Here is a 19,348-nt window from a genome sequence, read left to right as displayed (position 1 = left end):
TTGGATATACACATACATATAGTTGTAATATACATGCGTAGGCTGCGGTTGTATATGTACGAATACGATCAAGCGATAAAGCCACGGTAGATCTCATCCAGCACATCGCGTTTGCGTTTGCGGTCGGCTTGCTCGGCCTCCTCCGCCTCGTCCGGTTCCCCTTCGGGTTCCCTCGAAATCCAGCTGCGGATGGTGCCGTCGCCGTGGGCGGAGAACATCTCTATCCCCTCGCCGGATGCCCCGTTGCCGCGCCAGGCGAGCGAGTTGATCCGTGCGGCACTCAATGCTGTCGACCGGCCACGAAATTGCGGTCCGGTGGTCGCCAGTCCGGGCACCCGGAGCCGCTTAATGTACGCTCCTTCGCGGAGCTCAAACATGTAGATCTCGCCGCGGTCGTCGTGCTCGTTGAAATTCGGCCACAGAAGCGTCTCCTGCCCGGCCGCCATGAGACCCCGCGGGACGACGAGCGGCGCCCGCTCCGCCAGGTGGGAGGAGACGCTGTTGCGCACGCGGGGCCCGAAGTGCACCAGCGTGTTCGCCCCGGTGCCCGCGTCCCAGACCCGGATCCGGGCGTCCTGCCCCGCCGTTACGAGGTGCGAGCCGGTCGACGTCCACCGGACGCCCGTGACGGCCCCGTTGTGCGCGCGCACGTGCGGCGAGAAGGCCGGCCGCGGTTGGTAGGAGGGCGGGGCGGTGGTGGGGGCACGCACAAGGCCCACCGCGTCGTCCATGTGCAGCGCCGCGATGGCGGAGTTGTGCCCGCCGCGGCGGATGTCGAAGAGGATCACCCGGTTGTCTGTGGAGGCTGTCGCCAGAATATGCGGCTGGTGCGGCGCCCATGCGACGGAGAGCACGGCGGATTCGTGGCCGGGGAGGCCGTGCGTCGATAGTCCCGAGCGCAGGTCCAGCAGGCGCACGGCTTTCTCGGATGTGCCCACGGCGATGAGAAGGGGTGCGCCCGGGTGCGAGGACATGGCGTGGGTGTACGGCGTGCAGTCGAGGCGGAACGTGTGGACGGGGATGATGGCCTCCGGGGACAGTGCGGAGAGCTTGAGCGTGCCATCGTGCGAGGTGGTCAGGATGGTCGACGGGGTCGGATCGAAGGGGTAGATCGAGATGGAGGTGATCGCATGCGTGTGCGCATCTTCATGCGACGCCTTGTTGACCGATGCCACCGAGCGATGAACATGATTCAGCTCGGATCCGCGGGACTCCAGATCCCATAGGTGAATGGACGGGTCTGCGCCGCCGGAGACCATGCTGAGATAGCGTTCAGTATGAATACTTGCAACCGGGGACGAGAGGGGGCGTACAATCTGCCTTCATTCTGATCAATGGCAAGTACTTTGACTCCGGCTCGATGAGCAAATGTCTCTTCTTCTAAGCCTAAGCCCAAAGACCCATCTGGAATCTCTTGGGATCGACCATGCGCCAATTGAGTGTTGTGCTGACTGGAGAAGCGTATACCGGGCGCCGGCTCAAGGTTCAGGATTAGGCGAGTTGTCTGCGCGACATGAAATGTGGACGGATGAATGGACCCCAAAGTCCTGTTGAGGATGTAAGAATTCATTCATTTATCAGGATTATCTCGCATGCGGATTATAGGTACTCGTTAGTGTGAGGTGACGTTCATCACAGCTTGCGCTGATAGGAATCCCTCCCTCGGCTGCGGGGACGGAGGAATGTTCAACCGGGAAGCTGTCCTAAAGTGGAAAGACGTGTTTCTCCCCGCTCTGGCCCGGGTCCGAGTCCGACTCCGCCCGCTCTGTCGCAAACCAAACCAAATTTAAGACACAATCAATACTGGCAGATTTCAGACGGTCTCGAACCTCAGCAGCGAGGCACGGCCCCAATTTCCAGTGGCGCGGCAACTTCCCTGATGCTTTCGCACAGGTCGAGCTTGTCCCGCACTGACGGCTATTGCTATGTCGCACGGTAGATCTCTGGCGCTCAGCCAGAATTCCTTTGTTAAGCCGCCCGACCTCGGAGACGAGCCGGAGGTTGACCGACAGGATGAGGCGGAAGTGACCAAACAGCGACGGTTGGCAACAGTTTACGATGCCGTAGCAGGTGAGTCAGGCATATTCTTTCATACAATCCTACTCACAGCGGGTGCAATCTGACGATCGAATGTCAAGGCCGGATCAACGCGCATGGTTTCCTGCCCGCCGTGCCGTATGCTTCCAAGAACCGCGACACAGCCTCGTCGAGCAGGCGTTCGGTTCGCCCTGAAGAAGTGCTTTTCCGTCGGCAGAATGCGCCCATTCGCTTCGAGGAAAATGACTTCTATTTTGCCCATGAATCCCTCCCAGCCGACCGTCAGCTTCCCTCGTCCGAATTGCTAGAAGCTGTACATGCCTACTCGGCTGATTTCTACGATCACGCGACCATTGACCGCGGCCAGGACGACCATCACAGTATGGACGAAACCGCGTTAATCGCAATGGGGATACTGTTGGAGGAGATGGCCAAAGAGTCGCTGGGTGAGACGGGCGACCTGGTCTTCGTCGAAGGGGAGGAAATTTCTACCGACGAGGATCGGCTGCCTTCGCAATCGGGCCGGCGCGTAGGTCGCAAACGGGCGAATACACAGAATAGTATGATGGCCAGCTCGGGGGACGAGATAAAGGCTCCCTCAAAGCGACAGAAGAAGCGCAAATTGGCTCGGAAGGCTTGGACGAGTGATATGGACACAGAGCTTGATGACCTACTATGAGGTCTGAAGATGTGATTGAACCGACCTCTCCCCCCTTCCTGCTGATTGGAGGTTCGTCAGCGGAGAGGCAACTCAGCATACTTGAGGGGGCATTCTACTTGGTTAAGGAAACCTATACTGCCAGCCAATTCGAGCTAAGATACACTGCATATATCTCGTGGCGCATCCCCACCGCCGAATGCACCCTGTCCTTGCGTTCAAGGCCTAGACGGTATGCAGGGTCAAGCTCCAGGTCATGTAAAGGAATGTTTGTAACGCCACCTGAAACTCTTTTCGCATGACTTGAACCACAGCCCCAATTTCATGAATCCAGGTCAATGGCCGAGGCACGGTTCAACTACCCATGAACCATTTTGCCAGGAGATGCTTAATAGCCAACAACACGAGTTGGGTAATTTGGAAACAGCCACAGACGGAACACTGTCAGCACACAGTGGCATGTGTCAAGTGACCACCTCACCCCATCAGCTGAGAGCGCATGATATTATCCGTTGCTTGTGGAAAGTGGCCAGCGTATCACTCGCCTAGCTCTTACGCCTCCAGCGAGGGTTTTAATTTAGCTCGGGCTCGTCCAACGTGGCCAACCAGTCTCCAGTCGCGCCCATCATCGGAAACTGTAACGCAATGTTAAATCCGTCCCGGGAGGCGCAGGCCAAGGTCTTGGCCATTGCGACTTCTGGACTAGACACTCGTTTACGCTTGGGTCGATGGAACTAGACCCTCCACTCTCTGCACCCCGGACCGCATCCCCAGATTTCGGTGGGATGATCGTGGTGGGCCTCTCGCTGGCACCAGCTCGATGCTCGATGTTTAGCCTAAATCAAGATCAAATCTCCAGTCTGTGAATCAGGGTGATTGACCGTGGTCAACTCGTCTAGCTAGCATCTTCTTAACATGCCTAGGCTCTCGGCCCGGCCTAACCTTCAGTGTTTGGCCCACTGCCAGACCGGACTTGGGGACTAGGCCGTCGTTCCCTTTGGATAATGTTAGAGCCAGGCCCTGATTCTTCCCCCGTGTAGCTATTCGCAGGTGACCGCATCTGTTTAGGCGTTACCTAGGTTTAGCCGCGAGCTCGCGAGCTCTCTTAGACCGGTGGACATTCTGCATGTTCCTCGTATGCCAAATAGCCGGATGGTAAAGCTGGCAGACACTAGATTTTAAGCCTGTCCCCGCGCCTCAAGGATGTCTTCTTCCTCTGGAACTCTTATGCAGGAAACTGGCTGAGTGCCCTACAATACCTTTCCCACGCCTTGGAATCTACGCATTGAACGGTCACCATGGGTTCTTCCGGGACCTTCGAGCTCGCTGGCCAGCATTTTCCCCGGGTGACATGGTACAAGGATCCTGGTATGAGGAAAACGTACATTTGCCTCATGTTTGTCGTATTGACTTCCGTATGTGCATACACTTGGCTGGCGAGGGTTTCCCGGTGCATGACACGTAACTGACAGGGTCTCAGGCAACGAACGGCTACGATGGGTCGATGATGAATGGTCTTCAGACCCTGTACTACTGGAAAGACTACTTCCATAACCCCGGTGGCTCAAAGCTTGGCATCCTGAGTGCGATCATGTCCCTGGGCTCATTGGCGGCGCTGCCTGCGGTGCCCTACACAGCGGATTACCTTGGCCGGCGGATGGGAGTTCTCATCGGCTGCCTCATCATGTGAGTGTCTCAAACTACTATTCCGAGTCTGTGCTGTGCTCATTATGTGGTCAGGATCTTGGGCGTCGTCTTGCAGGCCATCAGTGCCAACTATGGCATGTTCCTGGCAGCTCGGTTCTTGATCGGGTTCGGAGTCGCCATCGCGCATGGTGCTTCACCCTTGCTGATCACGGAGCTTGTACATACCCAACATCGTGCCGTCTTTACCACGATCTACAACAGTACGTTCAGATACTATGGTGAATACCCATTCAATACTGATCCCTGCCTTAGCGACATGGTACGTGGGCGCCATTATTGCCGCGTGGCTCACCTTCGGCACGAACAATATTCAAAACAACTGGTCCTGGCGGGCTCCCACGATCGTCCAGGCTGCTCCATCCATCCTGCAGATCATCTTCATCTGGTTTGTCCCGGAGTCCCCCCGGTTCCTGATCTACAAGGGCAAACATGAGCAGGCCCTGAAGGTCCTGGCGGACTGCCATGCCAACGGCAACCAGGAGGACGAAGTCGTCCAGCTGGAGATGCACGAGATCAAAGAGACCATCCGACTGGAGAAGGAGTACGAAAGCAACAGCTGGATGGAATTGATCCGGACCAAAGGAAACCGTCACCGCGTGATCATCTTGATCACTGCGGGCTTATTCTCGCAGTGGTCCGGCAACGGGTTGGTCTCGTACTACATTGCGAAGATCCTGACCTCCATCGGATATACCAAGTCCGTCGAGCAGAATCTGATCAACGGCTGCCTCCAGATCTTGAACTTCATTGTCGCTCTCTCGATGTGCTTTGTTGTGGACAAGGTCGGCCGGCGCCGGCTTTTCGTGATCTCCACGAGTGGCATGTTGGTCGCATTTATCATCTGGACTATTTGCTCGGCGCGGTATGAGATTGCTCATAACCACGGGGCTGCCAACGCCGTCGTGGCGATGATCTACATCTACTATGTCTTCTACAATGTCGCCTGGTCTGGCCTACTGGTTGGCTACACGGTGGAAATTCTTCCCTATAGTATCCGCGCTAAGGGCATGACAGTGATGTGGTTCTGCATCGATGCTGCACGTGAGCTTTTCCCCCCTTTGGAAGGTCAATGACGGGGATCAACACTAACTCCAATTTAGTCTTCTTCAACCAATACATCAACCCCATTGCCATGGACAACCTGGGCTGGAAGTACTACATCTTCTACTGCGTCTGGCTCGGGGTCGAGTTGACGGTCGTCTGGTTTTTCTACATTGAGACCCGTAACACCCCCCTGGAGGAGATCGCGAAGCACTTCGATGGTGACCAGGCGGTGGTGGGAGGAGTGGCCGGAGTCGGAAAGGGAGGTGATGAGGTCCACCACATTGAGGAGACTTCCAAGGAGGGGGGTTTTGTCCGAGAGGTGCATGTCTGATCAAGGGAGGTGCATGGGTGGCAGGCGTCATCATGAACTTGATAGTCTACTGCTAGTACTGTCCCAATGGGGCTGATAAGTCTTCTAACCTCAGAAAGGTCATAGTAGCGATTTGGCATGCGTGAGATTCTCTTCTTTAGTGCGGTGTAGGCAGTAAGTCAATGTAGATTGGCCATTATGGACCATCTTGTTCTACTAAAGACTGCCGGGCTGTTCACCCCAGCCTCAGGCAAACACCGTGCCTGGTTGAAGGTCCATCCAGTCGCCCTGTTTGTACCTACCGTACCTACCGTACCTACCGTACCTACCGTACTTAGTAAATTAGAGCAACCTGGCACACCACCACTGTCTACAGCACCTTTCCACCTCCCACAATCACAATCACCATCCATCAATCTACTTGCTCTCACCTCGACAGAGATGATCTGGTCTCCAAAGTGCTGATCCCACACAAACAAACCAGCCACTACCATTATCCGACCCAGATCCACAAGACTACGACTACGACTACGTTTATGCCTACGTCTTCCTGACAAGCCTTGCGATTTGCAATCATGGTAAGCCGACTGGGAGTGGGGGGAGGGGGGCGGTCCACCCACCCCGGCTAGCACCTCACTTCCCCCAACTCCCCTTCCTCTACTAGGATTCGCTACCGACAGCCCAACTAATGCCGAAACCCAAGCCCCCAAAACTCACCAAGAGCGCCAAAAAGGCCCTGATCGTCTCGCACCTCCGCGCCAGCGGCACCTGCCACACGCTGAAGGACCTCGAGAAGTCCCTGCCGACGGTGGCCTCGATCAACGCGATCCAAGTGAAGGAGTTCCTGCAGGAGCTGGCGGACGAGAATGAGATCCGCATGGAGAAGATCGGGAGTTTGAACTGGTACTGGTGTTTCGCGGGGGAGGCGAAGCGCGAGCGCGAGAATCGGTTGCGTGCGGTGCAAGCAGAGGTGGAACTCGTGGGGAAGGAGGTGAGTGAGTTGGAGGCGTTGGTGAGGGAGAGAAAGGCTGCGGAGGAGAGGGAGAGGGTGGAGGATGAGAGAGTGAGGGAGAGGGAGGCGGATGGTGGTGGTGGTGGTGGTGGTGAGGATTATGATAGGGAACAGGAGAGGGAGCGGCTAATGCTACGGAAAGTGGAGTTGCAGGAGGAGATTCGTCATCTGCAGGGGAAGGTGACGGCGGTTTCGGGATCCAGTGGTGGTGGTGTCGGTGTCGAGGAGAAAAGCTTGTCGTGCGTGGTGGAGGAGACGGAGGAGTTTCGGCGTCAGGCGCTGATGTGGACGGAGAATATCTATGTGCTGGAAGGGTTTGTCGATCGGCTGACCGGCGGGGATCGGGAGGTGTTACGGGCGCTGCAGCGCGAATGTTATGGGGAGGAGGAGTATGTGGAGGGGGAGGGGTTGCGGGAGATCTTTGATTGAGGGTGATGATGATGATGATTGTACTGTAGTGTATTCAGTGTTGTTGTTGTTGTTGTTATTGTTTGTTTGAATTATTTATTGATTTTTAAGATGGAGAAAACCAGGGCATGTACAGTAATTAGTGGTGCTCCAGTCTAGGCTCCAGCTCCAGCCGAGCAGTGCAGTGAGTGGAAACTGCCGAGCCACGAACGGCCCAAGAGAAGCTTGACTGTATCGCCTCCTCTTGCTTATCTGCACTTACCGTGGTCAATTCTCCTCTTTTCCCTTTCCCAATCCCACATTTCCCCCCCCCCCCCCCCGTCCTGTCTGTCTGCCTGCCTGCCCGTCTGTCCGTGTCTCTCACTCAAACCCACTCCCCGATTCATCCCATCCCAATTCATACCCCCGGGGTGTTCGACCTTCCACTCACTCAACTCACTTCGGCGCTCACTACAATATCTCTAGACTACATTCATCTTCATCCTCTTTTTTTCCCCTCTACTGCAATTTATTTTCTGTCTTTTATTGTCCTCTATCTTAATCCTTTTTTTCTTTAGTCTCTTCTTCTTCTTCTTCTTCTTCTTCTTCTTCTTCCACCCCTCTTCCCTCCCTCACTCTCTTCTGTATCACCTGCATCAATTACCTGCATCTCCTCTTTCTCCCCTCCCACTATTTTCCACTTAAGCTTTGGCCCTCCACGGTTCAAAAACGCCCTTTGGGTTCGGACCTACTGCTACTACTAGTCAAGTCTAGTCATCCTAGCCTAAGGGGGGCTTTTCTAGCATCCATCCATCCATCCATCTCATCTTGTCATTTCTCCCACTTGAGCTCCACTCTCGCTCTCTCGCTCTCTTTCTCCCTCTAATAGTCCCTCTAATTTCCTCTACCTGTCTCTCTCTCTTCCTCTCTCTGTCTCGCTCCTCTCAACCATTGTTCGCATTTCCATCCATCCCGAAGAAATGATGCGGACCAGTCAGCCCGACTCTTAATCCCTGACAATTCTCTCTTCTCCCCTCCCTTTCTCTTCCCTTTCCCCCTTCCCCGGATAATTTCTTCTCTTCATTCCTCCCCTTCTTTCCTTCTTTCTTTTACCTCTTTCTGCTTAGCTAGCCTTTGCTAAGTTTCCTGACGGTCGGACAGAAAAGGTCCTTCCCGAACACGTCTTCCCCTCCCCACCCCGGATTGGGGACTCTTCCCCACGCGCCTTTCAGTCCTCTGCGTGATTTTACAACTTAGGCTGAAGCGACGCAACCTCTCATAAATCGTGCGCCATCCAGTCAATTTCTCCTGCTGCGTTAGCTACGGAGGTTGAAAGAACTCGGTGGTTATTGCTGACTGCCTTCGCGCCCGACGGCCAGATCGGGCCGGACCTGCCGGGGGGATTGACTGCTTGCTTACCTGCTTGCCTGCTTGCCTGCTTGCTTGCTTGATTTGATGCTAGGAACGGAGAATCTCCCTTCTGTCTCGATCGCATCCCCATCTTCCATTCTGGTCGGGACTTATCCTCTAAGTTGTCATCCTTCCTCACGTTACCCGCCCCTTGCTGCCTCGTCGACCTTGAATCAACGACGGCTTCCGTCATTCGACGGCAGTACGCTGCGCTGAGAGGCTCGTCTTGATTCCACCCCTCCCTTCCCCTCCTTGCTCCCTCTCTGGCTCGGCACTCTCCCTGTCCTCTTGCTCGCCCTCAATTGACTGCGCTGGATTCTTCTACGTCCATTGTGTTCGCCGCTTACCAGCCACCTCATCTCGCTCGCCATTTGTATGGATTGGGCGACGTAGTGGCTGTGTGTCATGTCCGTCAACCCTCTCCCTTCTCGACCTTCCTCGACGCTCCGTCGGAATAGCAGCTCCCTTCTAGCCAAATTCCGCTCCCAACTCGGCCCTCGAAATCGCAGCATCACCGACTTCTACATTGAGCCTGACGATCCCTGGCGCTCCTACTTCCCCGGTGACGCCATCACCGGCACGGTCGTGCTAACCGTTGTTCGGCCCGTTCGCATCACACATCTCGTTGTTAGTCTGCATGGCTATGTCAAAGTCTACAAGAACACCGTCCCAACGGGGGAGTCATCACCGGAGTTGGGCTTTCTGGGTCCCGGACGCGGGCGTCGAGGGGCGGAATACCTGGGAAATGGCTTGTCAACCTTGTTTGAGGATGAGGTCGTCCTGTGCGGGGAGGGTCGTCTCAAGGAGGGTGTCTACAAGTTCCGCTTCGAGATGTCTTTCCCACCGTATGCGCTACCCAGTAGCATCAATGTAAGTGCCTTGCGACAACGTAAACTGCCTGTTGAAAGTGGCCGGTGCTGATATTGTGACTCGGACGCAGTTCGAACGAGGGACCATCTCCTATATGCTTACGTCCACCCTAACTAAGCCGACCACGATTAACCCGACTTCCACCTGCCGACGACGCGTCACCGTGTTGGAAAACATCGATATTGCCCCCTTTCCTCGCCCCAAACCTCGAATTGTCACCCTCGAACCAATCTCCCGACGCGCCAAGTCCAAAGCGAAGGCCAAGTCAGCAGGATCTGACGCGCCCGATACGCAGTCGCTCGATCCCCCGGAAAATGGCGAGAACTCGACCGACAATCGCCCGCCGCTCAGTCCGGCACCCAGCAACGTCAGCTCCTCCAGTCGACCGAGCAACAGCAGCCAGAGCTTTCGAGTTCCCAGCGATCCAAGCTCGTCGGCCAGTACCGGAATGCGCAATAGCGAGGCTCGGAGCATTACCCCATCGGTCACGGACGGAATAATTACCGCGAAGGCCGAAGTTTTGCGCGCGGGCGTGCTGCCAGGCGATACATTACCTATCATGGTAACTATCAACCATTGCAAACAAGTGCGCAGCGCGCATGGTATAATCGTAACCCTCTACCGCCAGGGACGGATCGATTTGCATCCGGCAATTCCTATGGGCAAACCGGACGGAAAGAAACCCGTCTATGAGGACTACTATCCACGCTCTCGGACGGGTCTGGGAGGGCTAACCCTCGGCTCTAGTCGCACCACGGGGGTCTTTCGAAAAGATCTGACGCAGTCCTTTGCACCTCTTATAGTGGACCCGGTGACCATGACGGCCGTCATCAAGACCTCGATCCGTGTACCCGAAGACACCTTTCCCACCATCACGCGTACTCCAGGAAGTATGATTAATTTCCGATACTATGTCGAGGTTGTGGTCGATCTTCGGGGGAAGCTCACTTCTCCCGACCGGTTTCTGCCACGGTTTAATATGGTCACCTCGGGTGGTAATTATTCGCCCAGTGGACAAGTGCTGAACCCGGCCGATGTCAACAACAGTGCAATCACAGCCAACTGGTCAGGCAATATTTTGGACACGGACCAAATTCGGCGCGAGAAAGGTGTTGTGGCGGTCGTTTTTGAAGTCGTGATTGGCACGCGAGATTCGCAGCGGGGAGTCAAACCGGCGGAATCTGCGCCATCAGTGGCGGCAGGACCAGATGAGCCCTCGCAGAGTAGTTCCGTCACCGAGCGAGAAGTGTGGCCACCTGAGCCCAATTCGCAGCCTAACGGTGAAACAGAGTATCCTGAAGATCAGGCGTACTCCCATGATCCGTCACACTGGCCTGAGCATCCGGGACCCGGGTATGGGGATGAGCCGCAGTCGTATCAATCGCTCGGCGAGACGGCTTTCACTCCGTCAGAAGAGCCGATGGACGAAAAGGCGCGGTTACAGCGTGCTGAGCAGATGCTTCTCCCCAGCCAGCCTCTGGAGGATGACCCAGGAGTCGGATCGTCGGACATGGTAATGCCGACGGCTCCAGTGCTACCGGAAGATGACCACCTCCAGGATTACCATCATCTGCCTTCGCCAATTGACACTTCCACCCCGCGCCCGGCTATCTCCGCCGAGTCAATGCAGACGGTAGTGCCTGGCAGCAGCGCCATGGCTGCCGGCGAGGCGGCGCACACGGGTGATGATAAACAAGAGCTGGAGCGACGGCGACTGATGGCGCAGGCCAGCGCGCCCGAGGAATTGGATGTAGCACCAGCTGAGTCGGGTGACGCACCCACGGCGCCGGTTTTTCATGATGATGAAGAAGACCATCACCTGGTGGGTGGCATGGCGCATGGCGACGAGTCCTTACCGCGGTATCAGCGATGAGCGAATTGGCTCAGGGAGCATGTTTTCATTGTTTCATTTTCCTCTGATTGAGTCTATTGCATTGCGGGGCTACCGGGAGATACCATTTAAGTTTTTGTGATCTTTTTATTCATTTATTACATTTCATACATTTCATAAATTTTTCATACATTTCATACATGCTGGAGATAGTGACTAAAAGAGTTGGCTTATCGCCGCCAGGGGGATGGATGGGATATGGAGGGAAGAGACGATACGAAGACACAGCAAAACAAAACCAAGTCATTGATAAGGAAGTGTTGGTGTGGTTGATAAGCATAAGAAGCTAAAGGGGGGAAAAGGAAGACGCGCCAAGGCCCAAGCCGGGTTTGTCTCTTAGCCTCCGGCAGCGACCGACTGACCGTCCACTGCACTTTCGCATCCTCTCCCCTCGGGCCTGGCTGATCTTGCTTTCTGTTGCGATCAAACCACCACCACCACAAACAGGACGGAGAACACTTTTGTTTTCACTCCTTTTCAGTCCGTTCCTCGAAGTAGTGTTCGCACCGGAGCCCTTCAGGCCTTGCAGTCATGGCTTTCCGCAACGGGTCCTTTGCGACCTTTCTCATCGTGTGCCGTAAGCAGCAACTCAAATATCTTCACCACCATCATTCCCAGAGAGGATACCACCTTTTCAGCAAACTAGACACTGACCTCACATACGAAAACCCATAGCAACCAGCTTCTTCCTCGGCATCATCTTCTCCCTCTTCCCCTACGACTACCCGATCCTCTGGTCCACGACCCCGACGCCCGCCACGCACTTCGACTACTTCGAATCCCACCTCCGCTTCCTGCACGCCTCCCCGCCCCTCATCCCCCGCATCCTCCACATCGTCATCTTTTTGGGGTTGGCCGGCCTCGTGACCAAGCTCTACCGCCCCTCGGAGAGCAACATGCTCTTCGACGGCGCGAGCCTGGTCCTGTACATGTGCGGCGTGACGGTGTACATTGCGAACATCGTGAAGGGCCTGCGGCTGGTCAGCGCGGGTACCTACGGCGATGATCTGCTCGCTGCGACCGCCGCCGCCGCTGGTGCTGGTGCTGGAAGTGACGCGCCGGCCGAGGAAGGTCAGATCCTCGGTCGCGAGGATTCGCTGAAGGTCCTCGCGGCGAGCAACACGATTATGGCGCTGGTTCTAGTGGGGGTGCTAGTCTTGCAGGCGGGCCAATGGTATGCCGAGCGGAAGGAGGCGCAGGAGTTGGCGAGTTTCAAGGCCTCTTCCTCTTCCTCGAAGAAGGAGAAGGAGAAGGAGGTGAAGGAGGATGCGGCTTTGGAGAAGGAGGAGAAGGAGCAGCAGCAGCAGCAGCAACAGGGTGCTTCCTCTGCTACGACGACGGGGAGGGTGACGAGGCAGGCGAGCTCGCGGAAGAAGAATTAGTGAGATTGGTTGCTTGTGAATAGTGTGGTCGGGGGTGAGGGGGTGACGTGAGGAGGATCTGCTGTTGTTGTCTGTTGCTGTTGTTGTTGTCGGACGCGGACTAGCTAGCTACTAATGCTGCGCTGCTCCGCTTATGTGGACTAGGTACTATTGCATGGACGGCTGTTCAAAAGTCTTCGAGCGCTCAGCTTTTGAGATTGTGATGCTAAATGCGGTAATTCTACCTACCTATCTACCTATCATCTGCCCACCTACCTAAGTGTATGGGTTCTAAATCGTCGAACCCTTTGCGTTGTTCTCTATAAGAGAACAGAAGGCTGGTGCCGATACCGTTATTCCCTATTCTTTACCCTAACCATGGAAGCTCTGTACCGTACCCCCCCGGCCCCCGCCCCCATACTGAAGCCCCTACAATACAACGCAAAAGGTACTCAACCATACTCATACGAAATCTATATACAAATTAGAGAAAGAAAGAAGAGACCAGGATTTGCTTTCCCAATCATCTTCGAATCTTGTGTCATGAAGAAGACGAAAATAATCAAAACACATAAAATAGACTATAATGTTTGGTATGTGGGGGAATCATATAAAAAAAACAAGAAGGCAAACGAGCAGCACATCGAAACACACACACACACACACACACACACACACACACACACACAAGTGAAGCGAGGGTGGCTAATATATCAACAGCAACAGCATCATGCAGAGAGCCAAAAAAAATGAAGGTGATGTAGTAAATGCATGCGAGGCTTATTTATAGACGAGAACAAACCTCCCAGAGAATAACACAGAGCCCAACCCAAGTCGCAGATGCAGAACATTGGTAGAAGACAAATAAACTCACATATGTAAAGTCCCGGGGCTGAAGGAGAATGGACTCCGGGGCAGGTCGGGCGTGCGGGGACTCAGGGCCTTGGCGAAGAGTTCCTCGCCGGATTCGGCGCTGGAGGGGTGTGTGTGTGTCAATGAGCCTATTGAGGTGAAGCCGGTGTGGTGGAGGTGGTGGTGGTTTTGTTGTAGGTGGTGGTGGTTGTCGGGGGTTTGGTGGGCTTGGAGGGATTCGGGGGGGTAGTGGACGATGATGGGGCGGATAGGCGGGTCAGATGGGGGTGGTGGTGGTTGGATTGGTTGATTGTTGTTGTTTTGGTTGTTGGTGGCGGTGGTGTTGCTGCGGAGAGTGTGGAAGGAGGTGAAGGAGGAGACGGCGACGTCTGGGGACTGCGGGGAGAGGAGATGGCGGGCCGTGGCGGCGTGGCCTGTAGGTTATTTGGATGAGAAGTTAGCTTGTGGACTTGTAGTTGGGACTGGTGAAAATGGTCGAGTCAAGAGGTAGAAAAACATACCCTCTCCCTTTGGCGAGAGTTCCTTCTCACTCGTCTGCAACTTCAACCCCCTGAGCTTCTCCCCCAGCTTCCCCCCACCTGTGGTACTGGGCGACACCGGGGTCGCCGGACCCATGGGATAATGCGGATCCGGATGGCTGGCCGGCGGACTGCGCTCTGTCAACGAGACCCCGAAGTTGGTCTCGATCCACTCCTTCTCCTGCAAGGCCATGTGCAGCGCGATTCCCTCGACATTCGCCAGACACTCGTCGCGGATCTCCTTGTCCAGCACCTGCAGCCGTTTCTTCGCCCAGATGGTGTGCAGCACCCCCTTCTTGCCTGCGGAGCGGCCGTCCGCCCCCAGCTCCGGCGGGAAGATGGCGGGTAAGGGGTTCAGATGCAGCGGCTCGGGGGCCTTTCCCGCCGCCGCAGCAGCAGCAGCAGCATTATTTTGGTCGTGATCGGCGGGGGCGGCTTCGTAGAAGAGCGTCACGGTCGGAGGGATGGTGACGTGCGGCGGGAGGAGGAAGTAGAACCGGCGCGTGTTGTCCTTGGTCTTCTCGTCAGCGGGGATGACCGCCTGTTTCCCTTCCCAGGCAACGTGCCATGAACCGCCGCCTTTGGTGTTGTTGTTGTTGTTGTTGTTGTTGTTGTTGTTGTTATCCGTTGAAGGACCGATCCGGCCGAGATCGTCGTCTTCCCACTCGATCATCAGAATCTTGGTCCCGTCGTTGCCCTTGCCGGCTTCGAACTCGAAGCGAGCCAGAGCGGTGATGGAAATGGTGCCATCGGGGACGTGCGATGGGTCGAGGGCAGCGAATTCGCTGTTGTTGGGGGTGAAAGGCGTGGGGAGGGAGTATGCCATGGCTTTGGGGGTCGTTTTGTGTTTGTTTGTACTTTCGGGTCGTTGTATGGTACGGAGGACGATGAAGGTTTGGACCTTCTAGGCGGACCGGACGAGGGCAATGAACTGTCGCTGATAAGATGAATGAGGCATCTGAAACGGGGATGGAGATGCTGGAGGAACTGAAACCGCCGATCACGGGTCAGACGAAATGGAATGATTCCTCGTGTTGGTGTAAATCAGTGGGACTGATGATGATGATGATGATGATAATGATGATGATGCTCTCTCGTCCACGAGGCTCAGAGAAGATGAATAGAGAGTATAAGGATAGAAACTGGAAGAAAAGTCAAGATCGCTGGTGGTGGTGGTGGTGGTGGTGGTGGTTGATTGAATGATTGATTGACTTGCATTATTGATTTGATTTGATTTGATTTGAGGGGTTCTGAAATTGATGGGCTTTTCTAATTATAGATTCAGCCTTGGCATCACACCGCAGCTTCAACGCTCTCTCTCTCTCTCTCTCTCTTGTTTATTTGCCCCACCCCTTCATTCTTGTTCTGTTTTCTGCCACGTCCTGATCACTGCATTGCTGTTGAATGCTAGGCCCTTCCTCATGGCAGCAGACATGCAAGTCGAAGAGAAACAGTCCATGGTGATGCCTCATGCTTGGAGGGATGCCTGATTGGCCTCGTGGCTGCCACCCGAGGCTGAGCAAGGAAGTACTGTATGTACCCCACTTGAGGTACGAAGAGAGATCAAAGACAGAAACGAGAACGAAGAGGGGCACTGGAAGAGACCACGAATGGTGGAGCGACAAAGAGGACTCGGGCCAGGCATGTCAGCAATATCCTTGGTCAGGTTCATTGTGTCGTTCGTCATGGATCACTGCGGGAGTGATCCCTCCATGATATACTCATGCGAGAAGGGCTCTCTCCTCTATAAGCAGCCATCTGGCCAACAGGTGGTCAACCACCTCATCTCTGTATGCCTATCACTCCTCTTGCATCGGACTGAAAACGTCCGTAACTTTGGTCATGGTAAGCAAACCCCAATGTTCAGAACAATACCATACCACCGCCGCCATGAGACGAGCATTTGGGCGGCAATACGCGGGTGGACAGTCTTCAGGGAAGGGGAAGAGTGATGAAGAGATGCGATCATGCAGGGAATGTTGCGCTTAAACTGCCCGAAGAAACGGACGCGCCGCCCATGATTTGTTCTATAATTGTCCCCCGCGTTGTGAGTATCACCAAAGAGGACGAATCGTCTACGTTCATTGGTAGACTATTGCTCAGAAGAAAGAGAGGGGCAAAGTCGACGCACTCGATTTCTGCAATCATCATCACAGAAGTCAACATCATCAACTTGACTAACCGCTGGTATATTGATGAGGGGGGGCATGAACCGACTGGGCTGGAAGGACAGCTAAGAATCACGGCGACCCCCGCCATTCGTCACGGACTTGCGAAAATGCCGATGAGGTCGAGGACTATCACTGGTTGATGAACGCACGCTCCACCAGTCAAATCAAGATTCAGTCCATGGGGATTGTCCGGAGGATTTTATCATCGGAGGGGTTGTTCATTCGATGCACTGACAGGACTGACGACAGTCTGATCCGGCGTGTTGTTGATGTTCGACCTCGGATCAAGTCAATTGCAATGTGAATCCAAGCAGCATTGTCGACGAGGACACTCGGACCAGCATCCACGTTCATCATCAATGATTCTCATCATCTCCGGCTCCAACCTCATGATATAAGCTCCCAATGCAGCGATCGCAAACCACTGTATGGCCCATCGTCACTGCAACCGCTGTTAAGAGCGGTTACCAAAAATATCCCCCCCCCCCCTCCTCCATCCCAGAATAGCAGTGCGCATACATAGCATCTTCTGTGCTTGGCCCAATCAGACTGTCTCTTTCAGGGTCTCTTCAATCACCCAAAATAACTTCCTTAGCCTGTGATGAAAATAGAAAGCCTGCAGATATCCGGGAGTTTCGAGGGCACCACCCGCCTTTCCAGCAAGAGGGAAAGGAAGTGTGCGTATGTGTGTCTGGCTCTCACATCTGCCACTCACCTGCTGACCTTTGCACTGTTCGACTATCCTGCAGTCTAAGAAAACAGCTGCCCCTCCCTTCCACTGCAGAGCACAGAAGTCTACTGCACAGTACGGTAGTATACTGTACATCCAGCCGTCGTGTTACGTGTGTAGTTGAGTGAATCAGTCAGTCAGTCAGCCAATCCATCCTCAGCCTGCAGAGAAGACACCAAAGAATGCAACCGGATTGGGCCAACTGCGAGACGCTCCCCACCTACTTACTTACTCCCTGCCCCGCTTTTTTCTCTGCCCGCCTCTGCTGATTAAGTAGTTATTTCCGCTGAATTATCAATCCCAGTCTAAAGTCATCAAAGGTTTTCCTTCCGTCCCCCTTCCCTTCAGACGGCTAAGCCTATTGAGTAAGGTCAACTCTCTGCACGAATCTGGTATAGAGGAGATTTCAGAGGAAGGGGGACAGGTTGACACGCGTGCGATGATCCCCTCCGAATAAGAGGGGGGTGGGGGGCGAAGTGCGAGCGGCTGAAATCACGGCGGCAAATCCATGAGGTTGTAAGGATTTATGAGTGTGATGAACCGAGTTTTGATCTTTACATTGAGTTTTTCTGGTTCTTCTTCGGGCCGGTGGAAAATCCTTCACAAAGGTTGATTGCATGGGAGCTTGTTTTCATGGTCAAGCTTGTCGGTAAGTATCTTGTGTTCCTCTCTGTCTCTATTTCTCGCTCTTCCTTTTGGGTGTTCTCGATACTATGGATATGACTTGGGAGAGTGCCCTATTCTATAGTCTAGCCTTTCTAAATATAATATACCTTAGTAGCAACGACCGATACTAGCAGGGCTGTTGCACCCCAGCTAGAGTCGTAGACTCGTAGTTAACCTGAAGGTACAGACAGTACTTCGCCGGGACCACATCGTGGCAGCTACAGTTAAGCGCCGGCACTAGGCTTCTTAGGGCGATGGTGGGTCCTGTCGGCGGGCTTTCCTCCCTCCCGATTCTGGAACCATTGGTTCCGCCGGGATAAGGATCGATGTGGGGGGGTGAGTTTAGATGACGTGTGGTGGGTTTTGGCGCCGAGGGGGACTTTCTTACTTACTGGTTGGCTCGTCTCCATGGCCAGGGCACTAGGTATGATGTTACCTAGGCTGCTCCATAGCGGAGGAGGAATACTAGTACTAAGTAGCTAGCTTCTAGCACACTGTCTAATTGGGTGTGGTAGATTCTAGAGGGAATTGAAGGTCGTGGTGAAGGAAGTCGCGTTGGAGGAGCGCGTGTGTATTCTACCTGTCGCATATAACAATGTTCGATCTAGCATTGAGCTTATGGGTACAAGACTCGAGCATCGAGGATACTCAAGAGCCATATCGGTAGAACTCATGAGAGCCTGGCACCAGACCAGCCCTATCACGGAGGTTGAGTGGTGAGGTTTTCTCGAAGCCCTTTCTCCAATCTCTTCACTAAGATCTCACTCTTGTAATTTTTTTTTCTATTTACAGCTCAATCTCAATCTAATGTACGGTACACTACAGAAATCTCCCACCCCTTAATCCCGCTTGCCTGCGCCCGCAATTCTTCAGCGAGCAAACATGAAACAGTCAGCGCGCTTTGCTGGCCAATGACCTGGTCCCGTCGATAGGTGCTAAATCACAGATTGATCTAAGGGCTCTCCTCGCAGTGCCCGGGCACGGGCAGGGTTAACCGGCGACCGTTTAGCACGGCAGACTTCTTCGACCTTACGCTCCCATGGGGCGAATCACCGGAACTTTGGACGCGGATTAGATTGTAAATCTTAGTCTTGGTCGAGGGTGGCTCAGTTCACTAAGGTCGAATTGCAAGCCCACAGACGAGAAAGAGGGGGGGGGAGGTTGCTCACGATCTCTGGGCGTAGATTGTTCCAATGGGGAGGGTAGGGTTACCGCCGTGCGCTCGCATCGGTATCAAGTGTATTGGTTATTTACCGTTACCGCTGACGGTGGGTTGGGTACCGTACAACACAGAGCCTACTATGTATTTGGTTGTGATGAGCCTCTCTCGGCCCTTGGGATTTGACTTTGCTGATGTCAGTGATGATAACTACTATCTCCTACATAGACGGGTTATTGAGTCAGTAGCGATACTTACCAACTGGGAAACATACATACATACATACCTCTACATCAGTATCTACACAAGAGCCCTTTCTACTACCTCATAAGACAACCACAACCGTCCATCTACATCGAACCCCCAAAGACTCACAACCAACAAAACAGTATCCAGAATCTAAACCTCCCAAGTCATGTTCTCACTCTACTGCATCTATAAACCAACCCGAACAATACCCCATCCCTGCCCAGCCAAAGCACAAACTCCCCCCCCTCACAAGTAATAACCGCGCCCCCGAAAAAAGGTTTCACTCCCGTCTTCC

At 54.3% G+C, this 19,348-nt stretch overlaps 6 protein-coding genes across 6 annotated transcripts; 4 read left to right on the top strand and 2 right to left on the bottom strand.

Annotated features, from left to right (window-relative positions):
* Positions 1-68: 68 nt before the first annotated feature.
* On the bottom strand, positions 69-1,570 carry ASPACDRAFT_21759 (WD repeat protein; the record flags this gene model as incomplete). Its single annotated transcript, XM_020199057.1, has 2 exons — positions 69-1,260; positions 1,314-1,570. 2 exons carry the CDS (start codon positions 1,568-1,570, stop codon positions 69-71), a joined length of 1,449 nt encoding a protein of 482 aa, XP_020060381.1.
* Positions 1,571-1,843: 273 nt separating this feature from the next.
* Positions 1,844-3,109, top strand: ASPACDRAFT_75533 (uncharacterized protein). Its single transcript, XM_020204476.1, has 2 exons — positions 1,844-2,070; positions 2,139-3,109. The coding sequence occupies exons 1-2, from the start codon at positions 1,926-1,928 to the stop codon at positions 2,714-2,716; spliced, it is 723 nt and encodes a 240-aa protein (XP_020060380.1). The 5' UTR covers positions 1,844-1,925; the 3' UTR covers positions 2,717-3,109.
* An 884-nt stretch (positions 3,110-3,993) lies between these two features.
* ASPACDRAFT_22513 (putative GAJ protein) lies at positions 3,994-7,197 on the top strand (the record flags this gene model as incomplete). The annotated part of the gene is made up of 6 exons (XM_020199124.1): positions 3,994-4,110; positions 4,176-4,381; positions 4,436-4,602; positions 4,655-5,443; positions 5,503-5,678; positions 6,460-7,197. The coding sequence occupies 6 exons, from the start codon at positions 3,994-3,996 to the stop codon at positions 7,195-7,197; spliced, it is 2,193 nt and encodes a 730-aa protein (XP_020060379.1).
* A 1,773-nt stretch (positions 7,198-8,970) lies between these two features.
* Positions 8,971-11,308, top strand: rim8 (pH response protein PalF; the record flags this gene model as incomplete). Its single annotated transcript, XM_020199042.1, has 2 exons — positions 8,971-9,435; positions 9,506-11,308. 2 exons carry the CDS (start codon positions 8,971-8,973, stop codon positions 11,306-11,308), a joined length of 2,268 nt encoding a protein of 755 aa, XP_020060378.1.
* A 549-nt stretch (positions 11,309-11,857) lies between these two features.
* ASPACDRAFT_39653 (putative secretory component protein shr3) lies at positions 11,858-12,708 on the top strand (the record flags this gene model as incomplete). The annotated part of the gene is made up of 2 exons (XM_020200631.1): positions 11,858-11,903; positions 12,002-12,708. The coding sequence occupies 2 exons, from the start codon at positions 11,858-11,860 to the stop codon at positions 12,706-12,708; spliced, it is 753 nt and encodes a 250-aa protein (XP_020060377.1).
* Positions 12,709-13,557: 849 nt separating this feature from the next.
* On the bottom strand, positions 13,558-14,904 carry ASPACDRAFT_39652 (uncharacterized protein; the record flags this gene model as incomplete). Its single annotated transcript, XM_020200630.1, has 2 exons — positions 13,558-13,973; positions 14,061-14,904. 2 exons carry the CDS (start codon positions 14,902-14,904, stop codon positions 13,558-13,560), a joined length of 1,260 nt encoding a protein of 419 aa, XP_020060376.1.
* Between the last annotated feature and the right edge of the window lie 4,444 nt (positions 14,905-19,348).

Source organism: Aspergillus aculeatus (assembly GCF_001890905.1).
Source record: "Aspergillus aculeatus ATCC 16872 unplaced genomic scaffold ASPACscaffold_2, whole genome shotgun sequence".
In the NCBI taxonomy this organism is placed as follows: domain Eukaryota; kingdom Fungi; phylum Ascomycota; class Eurotiomycetes; order Eurotiales; family Aspergillaceae; genus Aspergillus; species Aspergillus aculeatus.
This window is presented reverse-complemented; position numbering and strand designations above follow the sequence as displayed.

Excerpts from the sequence above, each read along its gene's own strand:
- ASPACDRAFT_75533 (XM_020204476.1), top strand. The coding sequence starts at position 1,926 with ATGTCGCACGGTAGATCTCTGGCGCTCAGCCAGAATTCCTTTGTTAAG. Across the intron at positions 2,071-2,138 it reads AGTTTACGATGCCGTAGCAG|GCCGGATCAACGCGCATGGT; the intron begins GTGAGTCAGGCA and ends TCGAATGTCAAG.